This window comes from Taeniopygia guttata, chromosome 37, assembly GCF_048771995.1.
Source record: "Taeniopygia guttata chromosome 37, bTaeGut7.mat, whole genome shotgun sequence".
Lineage (NCBI taxonomy): Eukaryota > Metazoa > Chordata > Aves > Passeriformes > Estrildidae > Taeniopygia > Taeniopygia guttata.
This window is the reverse complement of record NC_133062.1, coordinates 6,399,880-6,409,933: the sequence shown is the minus strand read 5'-3', so window position 1 is coordinate 6,409,933 and position 10,054 is coordinate 6,399,880. Positions and strand designations below refer to the sequence as shown.

General features: G+C 52.2%; 1 protein-coding gene across 1 annotated transcript; it reads left to right on the top strand.

The window, feature by feature from the left end:
- The first annotated feature begins 452 nt into the window (after positions 1 to 452).
- LOC140681569 (olfactory receptor 14J1-like) lies at positions 453 to 8,942 on the top strand. The gene is made up of 2 exons (XM_072921502.1): positions 453 to 535; positions 7,946 to 8,942. The coding sequence occupies exon 2, from the start codon at positions 8,010 to 8,012 to the stop codon at positions 8,940 to 8,942; it is 933 nt and encodes a 310-aa protein (XP_072777603.1). The 5' UTR covers positions 453 to 535; positions 7,946 to 8,009.
- Positions 8,943 to 10,054: the final 1,112 nt, after the last annotated feature.

Below are 10,054 nucleotides of genomic sequence, written 5' to 3'. Positions count from 1 at the left end.
AGCCGCACCTCTGTGCATGCACGCACCCGCGGCAGCCGCCGCCGCGGCCGCTGCGGGGGGGCGAGGGGCCAGCGCCTCCTCGCTCCCTTCTCCGCCCTGGTCTCCACCCCCGAGTTCCTCCTCCTGACTCAGCCCTGTTTCGTCACCAACTCCGCCTGCCTCCTCAGGTGTCTCCCCGCCTCCCAACAGACCCGGGAGGGCCACTTCCTGGTCTGCCTCACTCCGCGAAACCGCCGAGCTGCTAACATCCGCCGCTTGCGAGCACACTTCCGCTCCGGGCGCGGCCACATCCTTGCTTTGTCTCGCGCCGGCCGGCCCTGCGCCGCCTGGCTCTGCACTTTCCTCCCAACGAGCGACATCTCTGACAGAGGGGCTGACTGGAGCTTTCTGCTCTCGCACTGGCCGCATATTACAAACATTAAAAAATTTTTCAACCCGAGATGGCTTTCGAGCTTCTATCTGTTCTGATGTGGACTGCTCAAATGCCTGAATTGCAGCTTCCGCTGCTTTTTTCTCCGCGGCCATGCTCTGTAAGGTATGTAAAACTTTCTTCCAAACACCTCCAAGCTCCAATAGTGTTTTCTTGTCTTTTCCGCCCTCTATGACTGCATCCCAAAGCAGCTGCCCCAACTCTTGCCATTCGGTTTCACTAAAAATCAGCTAAGGTTTTTGCAGCTTGCCTTTGCTTCTTGCCCACAGGACCAACTGCTCTAAATCGGCTTCTTTAACTTTTTCAGCTCTCTTTGAGAGAATATGAAAGAGCAGCCGCACTGAAGCCTGTAAATCTCCATCCATGGTGAACTTTTCACCGTCTCTCTGTCTCCACGGCTTACCTCACCCTCCGCGGGTTGCTCCGCTCTCGCTTTTCTTCGGCAAGGCAGCACCCCGCTCCAGCTTCCCGGCCTCGGCCAGGTCCACACCCGCCGTTCGGGTCTCTTGTAAACGCCGAGGTCTTCCCACTGCTCCACGGACTCTCGCAAACAAACAACAATGCGACGAGTCTTTTTCCTCCCGTTGGGAACGGCCCAATTCGGAGTTTGGAGAATTCTGCTCCGTTCCACCTGATCCCTGTTCACAAAAAGTGAATTTGGGATCCCGGTCCCGTTACCATGAGGCGATTTGGACCTGAATTTCTGTCGCGCGACTCAAACCCGACTGCCCTTTACTCTAAAAGTAATTTGGCAGCCTTTTCGGAGCCTCCTGAGTCCCTGTTCGGGCGCCACTTAAAGCCAGGGAATCTCAGAAAAACGGGAAACTGGACAAGACAAACGCACATCCAATCAATATGATTAATGCAACGTTCTCCGTTTATTCAAGATCAGGCAGTAATTTATATAAGCTTCCACATAGTTTACAGAAACAAGGACACTCTAATTGGTAGGCTAACATTGTTTACCTTTTCCTTAAAACGGCCTACACTTTACACCATAAAACCTATTCTAACTCACACCCAGACAACCCGGTGGTCCCCACAACACCTTAAGACTATTTTCTATCTGCGCCACAAGCCCTGAATTTCTAACTGCGTCAGAGGCTTTGAAGGCCCCACCAGGCCTCAATCTGAGGCCTAGACTGGAGTAGCTCAACTTTCACAATTCATGCCCTCTTTCTCTCAAAAATGCTGCAACAACCTACCATGAGGAAATGACACCAGGGGAAGTTTTCTCCCAACTCCTCAGCCAGCTCTTTGGGTCTACAGTGGTTGGTGTTCCTGCTATGCCTGTTAAGCCTATTCTGTTCAGCATTCAGAGGTAGGGGAAGAATGACTTAGATAACTATCGTAGCAGGGCGTCCCCAGCCTGTAATAATTAGCACTGACTCCATGATTCCAGAAGGTTGATCAATCACTTTATTACATTATCCTATACTATACTGCTAAGAAACACTCATCGCTCTTGCAGACAGTCCGATACAGACAGACCAGACTGGTGAATTGAAATCCAAACACCATCACCATTGGCCAATTTAGAAATCACCCTTTGATAAACAAATCTCCATAACACATTCCACATGTGCACAACAACAGGTGCAGCAGGTGAAGATAAGAATTGTTTCTCATTCTTTTCTCTGAGCTTTCTCACAGCTTCTCACAGCTTCCCAGGAAAATCCTGGGAGATCTCTCTCTCTGCTCAGAGGATATGTGATTACCACAGGTCAGTTGTGACAATGCGGGTCCAAGGACACCACAGTGACACTGGGGAACCTCATGGAACCAAGGGGCCATTGTGACACTGTGCTGCCTCATGGAATCAAGGAGACCAATGTGAAACTCAGAGACCCCAAGGAACCAAGGGTCCATGGTGACCTTGTGCAGCCGCAGTGTCACAGAGGAGCCGCTGTGACACAGCGAGGGCACACGGAGCCCAGGGGCCATTGTGACACATCAGGGCTTTGTGGAACCACGAAGCCATTGTGACATTGCAAGGCCTCATGGAAGCACGGGGCCATTGTGACACTGCAGAAGCAAGGGGAACATTGTGACACTCCAGGGCCTGATGGAACCAAAGAGACCATTGTGACACTGTGGGGTCCCACGGAACCAAGGGAACATGGAACAGGTCTGGCTGGCTGGAGCTCCTGGGGACCACCTGACAGGTCCGGCTGACCTTGGTATGTCAAGGGCTGCTTCTCATCTGCCCCTGAAGCCCTGGGGCTCGGGGCTTTTCTTCCTATGGGAGAGAACTGTCCTTCTCCTCCAGGGTTCCATGGCCAAAATTGGGATTCCTCCTCCAAAACTACGTACATCCAAGGAATGCTCCCAAGTGAAAGCTGCCAGGACAGACAGGTCTGGCTGCCCTTGGCCTCTTGAGAGATGCATCTCATCTGCTTTTGAAACACTGGGGCTTGGTGCTTTCCTTCCAATGTAAATAGTTGTCCTTCTCAAGGTCACCGTGGTCAAAATTGAGATTCCTCCTCCCAAATTCCATGTATCCAAAAATTCCTCCATTACAAAACATGCCAGGAAGAACAGGTCTGGTTGGCTGAGCCTTCCAGGAGCCACCTCTTTCTTCTTCTGCCTTTGAAACACATGGTCTCTGTGCTTTCCTTCCTATGGAAAAGAACTCTCCTTCTTATCTACACAGAAATGGCCAAAATTGGGGTTCCACCTCCCAAATTCCCTATATCCAAGGGTTGCTTTCAGACAAAAGCTACCAGGGCAAAGAGGTCTGGCTGGCCTAGACCTCTGACAGCAGCCTTTCATCTGTCACTCAAACACCGGTGTTCTGTGCTTTCCTTCCTTTGGAAAAAAAAACATCATTCAACTCCGAGTGTCCATGTCTGAAATTGGAATTCCACCTCTAAAATTCCCTATATCCAACGGTTGCTGCCAGACAAAATCTGCCAGTACCATCAAGCCTGGCTGGCCTTGGCCTCTGGTGGCTGCCCCTGAAACACTGGGGCTCGGTTCTTTCCTTCCCATGGAGATCACTGTGACACTGTGGGCACCTCATGGAACCAAGGGGATCATTGTGGCACCACTGGAGCCCATGGAACCAAGGGGCCATGGTGACACAGCGGGGCTTCAGGGACCCAGAGACCATTATGACTCTGTGGGGCCTGATGGAACCATGGAGACCATTCTGACCCTTCAGGGCCTGGTGTCACCAAGGGGGCATTGTGACACCTCAGGGTCTCCTGGAAGCAAGGGACCATTGGGACACTGTGGGGCCCCATGGAAATGAGGGAACATGGAATAGGTCTGGCTGGCTTGGCCTCCCAGGGGCCACCTGACAGGTCTGGCTGATCTTGGGATGTCAATGCCGACCTCTCATCAGCTCCTGGAGCACTGGGGCTCCGTGCTCTCCTTTGTATGGAAAAGAACTGTCTGTCTTTTCTGATGCCCCTTCCCAAAACTGACACTCTGCCTAAAAAATTTTCTGTATTCAAGGGTATCTCTAAGAACAGAATCTGGCAGCTCTGGCTGGCCTTGTCCTCTGGTGGTAACCTCTCATTTGCCCCTAAAACAGTGCAGCTCTGTTCCTTCATTCCTATGAAAAAGAACTGGTCTTCATGTCCAGGAACCATGGCCAAAATTAGAATTGGCCACTGAGCCCGGCCGGGCTCACGGAACCATCTGCAGCCCGGGCAGATATTGACTCTGCCAGTGTTGCCATCCTCCCTCCAGCGAGAGAAAAGGACACAGGGCAGGCACACAGAAGACACCGGGGTCAATGAAGAGGAAGTTGAGTCCCAGATGGGAGGGATGAGGAGATGCCTTGATCTTGGGGCTAAAATCCTCTGGCAAAGCGATGGAGAAGGATGTCATTGATACATCAGACTCTCTTTTTCCCTATAAGGCATTGAAAAGTATGGGGAGATGACTTGTTTCAGCAAAGGCCTCCATGTAAAAGTAAGCAAATGTTGAAGTAGCTGAGATCTCATGAGAAGTTTGAACAGAGAAAGAGAGAAGAGTGATGAGACCCTGTGCCCTCAGGGAGAGAAGAAGACCTCTTTTCCCAGAGATGATTTCAGAAGCAGTTGAAGAGAACCTCTGGTCTTGAACAGCTCATCTTTAAACTAATACCCCATAAGCTGACATGGCCCATAAACACAGCTGTGGGAAAAGCTGTGAAAAAATGGCAGGGATTTCACTATTACACTTTTTCCGAGTGGCTGCTATTCATGGAACTTGAGAGCCACAAGAGAACTGTTTCCTTATGGAGAAGTCTCCATAGCAAGAAAAAGATTGACTCCTCTCCCTAAGTGAAGTGAAGAAGGACTATTCTAGAGGTGGTAAACTGACTGAAATTTTAGGGTTTGTCTCCTTACATTGTCAATAAGGAAGAAAAAGTTGTGGCGAGAAGAAGAGTGTTCTGAAAGTTTTGTGCTGATTCTTATTACTCTTTCTTTTAGTTACTGCTAATAAACTTTTCTATATGCTGTTTTAAAGTTTTGATCCCACTTTCCCTTTCTCCTTATCCTACCTCACAGCAGGAAATTAGTAAGTATATTCTAGTGAGTGCACTGGTAATTAGACAGCACTGAACCCACCACACTAATTGATGCATTGCCCAAGAAATCTCAAAATGGTGAACCAAAACCACTACAGAAACTTCCTGATGAAAGGCACGAGAGCAGAGGGAAATCAAGGCAGAGCCATGGTTTGTCAGAACTTGTTGGTCCTAATGAGCCCCGTGGTGCATTTGGAGCTGAGCCCTAGAACATCAGGGCCTGAGAGGAGATTGCACAAAACTTTCCAGGAGATAAAATCAAGAGCAAACACCCAAAATGTCTCAATGCATTAATAGATCCTACTAAGGTCCATCCCCAACAAAGGCTCCTTATGGACTCCTTGGAGGAGAGAACTGGAGACCAGGATGGCACAAAAACCTCTCAGAGACTCAAAATGGCACAAAAACCTCTCAGTGTGGAAAAGAAAATCCAAAGTACTTGAAAAAAGTTGAGTATCTAAAAGTATTAATGAGCTCCACTGAGTGTCAGCACAAAGCTCTCAAGGGACTCGTTAAAGCAGATAATTGGGGCCATGATTGCACAAACCTCACACAGAGTCTGGTTTAAAAGGGAAACACCAACTACCTTAAAAGAACTGAAGTACCTTGAAGCATTAATGAGCCCCACTGAGTGTTGTTATCGACAAAGGCTCTCCAGGGACTAATTACAGCAGATAATTGGAGGCCATGATTGCAGAAACCTTGCAGAAACTCCAAGGCAAAAGCAAAGCCCAAAGTCCTTTGAAGAACCTGCAGTCCCTGGGAGCATGAAGGAACCCCCAGGGCCATTCCTGACCAAGGCTCCCCAGGGACTCCTTCCAGCAGATCCTTGAGGCCACTGGGATGTGGGTAGGGGGGGATGCTGAGGGCAGGACCAGGGGGTGACAGTGCCCAGCCTGGCTGGGGCTGTGCCAGGAGGCCCCAGGGCCTCAGGACAAGGCGTCTCCTCACAGCCCTTGGTGGCACAGACCCTGCTGTGCCCCAGGGCACCAAGACTTGGCTTCTCTTTGTCCCCACCTCTCATCAGTGCCTCCAGTTCTCTGCTCTGCCTGGGGCCTGGGGACACTTTCTCAGTCGTGTCCCTCAGTGGGACCCATTAAAAGTCCAAGAAACTTTGGAGTTGGATTCTGACTTGGAGTTCTGGAGAGGTTTCTGCAGCTCCCTCTCAGGGCCTGATGTTCAGGGCCTGAGCACAAAGCCCCAGAGGGTCATTAAAGTCCTTGTGCTGTGTCTGTGCTGCTGAGCTGGGCCGGGCTCCTGGCACAGAGGGTGATCCTGGCAACCAAGAAGAGCTTCAAAAGCACATTTCTCTTGCTGAGCAGCTCTTCTCCCAGCCCAGCAGGGCTGGGGCACTGCCTGCAGCCAGCCCGGGCACAGCACAGAGGCACAGAGAGCTTCAATCAGTCAGGGCTGGGAAGGGGCTGAGAAGTGCCTGGGGCAGAATCACTGCCAGCCCTTGCCACAGGAACCTCTGGCTGCAGGACAATGCAGCTGCAGCTCCTGGAGTGATCTCCTAAAGCTGGAACATCCCAATGCCCACAGACCCTGTGAGTACAACTCTGAGTATTTCTGGTGCAGATCAGGTGAAATGCTCATAAAGCTCTGAGATGCTGAGGGGTTCTGATCAGTCATAGAATTTTTCCAAGACAACGATTTTGATATAAAGGAGGATATTTCCTAAGACTTTTTATTCAGTTTCCTAGTATTGGAGAGTGACAGGAAAGGGGGTAAATATTAATGGTGGTTTATGAATTTTGACAAGTGCATGAGATATCCAAACTGTTATTTTAGTGATCAATAGGTTCACAGGAGATCCCTAATGTGCTTTCAGCCACTCTGCCCATGGACAGCACCAGCACCACCTTTGCTGGAGCCATCAGGCTCAGTCTGAGCTGTCCTTGCTCCAAGCTGCAAATAGAACCTGCCCCCAGCCAGTGCCCTGCAAACAGGCAGGGTTCTGTCAAGCCAAGGAGAGTGCACAGAGATTTGGGGTCTGGGAGTGCTGGCAGGGAGAGATCAGGCACAGGGAAACACCTGCAGGAGGAAAATCTCCAGGAAGCAGAGAGAAGATCAGGGAAGGAGAGAAAACAAAAGCCAGAAATGCTGAGGCAGGGAGAGTTTAGAGATGTCCAGAGGATCCCCTCCAGTGCAGCCCCTCCCTCTGCACAAACCCCCTCCCTCCTGTCCCCCAGCCAAGCCTCTGCCCTCAGGGCCGGGGCTCCAAGGCGTGCAGCCCCTCCTGTGCAGGCAGAGCTGCAGCAGAGCCGTGGGGCAGCTCTGCAGCCCCGGGCCCAGTTCCCTCTGCAGAGCACAGGGCTGGGAGCAGCTGCCCGGCACTGGGGGCTCTGGCAGGGGGCACAGCTGGCTCAGGGTGACACAGCTGTCCCCAGTGCCTGGCTCTGGGCAATGCTGGCAGTACAGCCAGGGAAGGAGCTGCATCTCCCTTCATCCAGTGCCATCAGAAGGACACATGGAAGTCTCCCTGAGATTTCAGTCCAAGCTGGGAGGTTCAATGCAGGGTGCAAACCTCTCCTAGAGCATCTCTGAGTAATAGGATTGATGGGGAAATCCAGATGTGTTCTGACACTGAAAATGCTGCTGGGTTGGTGAAATGAGCAATGTGAGTCCTTGGCTTCAAATGTGGAGCTGAGCTGTGGTGGATCCATCTGCTCTCAGCAGTACCGGTGAGCTTAACAGAGAACTTGGGAGTGTGAACATCCTCCACTTGAGATAAGTGAAAGCCCAGAGAAACTCCAAACAGAACGAGGTAACAGACCTTCTTCCCCCAATTTCTGCTCATAATTTTGCATCAGACAACCCACTCTGTTCTACCACAGGGCAGCAGAAATGCTGAGCATTTCTGATATCCAGGAACACCATCAGAGATAAGGGAGAGATTATAAAGAAGACCCCAAACATCCAAAACACTAAAGACAATGTCCACGTGTGTCACAGAGGAGGGCTTATGGGAAATGTCTTTGATTTCGTTACAGGTATCTCCTCTATCTCTTCACTGTCCTTTCTCCATGACCAGGTGCCCACGTGCAGCCACAGCAAATGTCCAACAGCAGCTCCATCAGCCACTTCCTCCTGCTGGCACTGGCAGACACGCGGCAGCTGCAGCTCCTGCACTTCTGCCTCTTCCTGGGCATCTCCCTGGCTGCCCTCCTGGGCAACGGCCTCATCATCAGCGCCGTAGCCTGCGGCCACCACCTGCACACGCCCATGTTCTTCTTCCTGCTCAACCTGGCCCTCAGCGACCTGGGCTCCATCTGCACCACTGTCCCCAAAGCCATGCACAATTCCCTCTGGGGCACCAGGAACATCTCCTACAAGGGATGTGCTGCACAGCTCTTTTTCTTTATGTTCTTCATGTCAGCAGAGCTTTCCATCCTGACCATCATGTGCTACGACCGCTACGTGTCCATCTGCAAACCCCTGCACTACGGGACCCTCCTGGGCAGCAGAGCTTGTGCCCACATGGCAGCAGCTGCCTGGGCCAGTGCCTTTCTCAATGCTCTGCTGCACACAGCCAATACATTTTCCCTGCCCCTGTGCCATGGCAATGCCCTGGGACAGTTCTTCTGTGAAATCCCACAGATGCTGAAACTCTCCTGCTCCAAATCCTATCTCAGGGAACTTGGACTCATTGCTGTTAGTGTCTGTTTCGGACTTGGCTGTTTTCTGTTCATTGTTTTCTCCTATGTGCAGATCTTCAGGGCTGTGCTGAGGATCCCCTCTGAGCAGGGACGGCACAAAGCCTTTTCCACCTGCCTCCCTCACCTGGCCATGGTCTCCTTGTACCTCAGCACTATTATGTTTGCTTACCTGAAGCCTCCCTCGATGTCCTCCCCATCCCTGGATCTGTCAGTGTCAGTTCTGTACTCGGTGGTGCCTCCAGCCCTGAACCCCCTCATCTACAGCCTGAGGAACCAGGAGCTCAAGGCTGCAGTGTGGAGACTGATGACTGGATGCTTTCAGAAACATTAACCTGCTGAATAATTTATCTAAATGACATGTAATAAAATTCATCTTTGATACTTCTTGTTGGTTTCATTTTGGAGGTTCTTTTTCATTCTTTTAGTTTTTTCATATTGTCCAAAAAGAAATGTCATTTTTTGTGCCATTTCTCATTTTGTTTCTCGCTACCTTCCCTGTACGCACAGACTGTGTCAATGAGGGGCTGGACTCTCAGTGGTGTTAAAGGAACTAAAGGATCTCCCAGCAGAGATTTCTGCAGAGATGCCCTTTTGTTGCCTTCTCTGGAGCTGCAGCAGCAATGTCTGTGCACAGAGCTGGGGCAGATCAGTGCTGGCACAGCAGCTGTGCCCAGGAGCAGCAGCACTTGGTGCTGCCAGTGCTGCTCCCGTGGCCCTGCCCCGCTGCCCTGGTGGCCCTGGTGTTGCTGCAGGGCCTGAGTGCTCTCGGGGCCGGACACAGTCCTGGGGGTGGCAGTGCCGGGGCTGCAGCAGGGACAGGCCATGGGCACTGCTGGGGCAGCGCTGACGCCTCAGGCCAGGGCCTGGGGGCTCCAGGCTCCTTGCCCAGGCTCTCTCAAGAACACGGCCAGGCCAATGCTCAGCACAGAAAACCCCCGTGAGCAGCCCCAGGCTGGCCATGGGCAGGCTGGGGGCAAACAGCACGGCTGGTGCTCTGCAAGGGCCCTGGGGGAGACGGGAAGGAGCAGCAGAGCAGGGGCTGATCCATCCCCAGTGCGCTGCACAGCCCAGGGCAGCGTCCCAGAGCGTCCTCATGGAGCTGCCAACAACATCCCCCCTCTGCAGCCCTGGCCTCTCCCCCAGCTCACAGAGGTGCCACATCCTTGCAGGCACAGACACGGCAGCACTGGCTCAGCAGCCCCTGTTTGCACTGCACACAGCAGGCGGGAGCACCCCCATGCTGCTGCTGTGGGGACATGAACCTGAGGGAGCACAAATGCCATCAGCCCCTGGGGCCAGGAAGGGCTGGGGGACACCAGGGAAACCACTCAGCTTTGTCCTGGCCTCTGCAGTCAGCCAGAAAGTTTGTTCCCATCAGCTGGGAGTTTCCTGTCCCACTGCACACGCTGCTGCTCATATCCATGGCCTGTCCCTGCTGCAGCC

Excerpts from the sequence above, each read along its gene's own strand:
- LOC140681569 (XM_072921502.1), top strand. The coding sequence starts at position 8,010 with ATGTCCAACAGCAGCTCCATCAGCCACTTCCTCCTGCTGGCACTGGCA.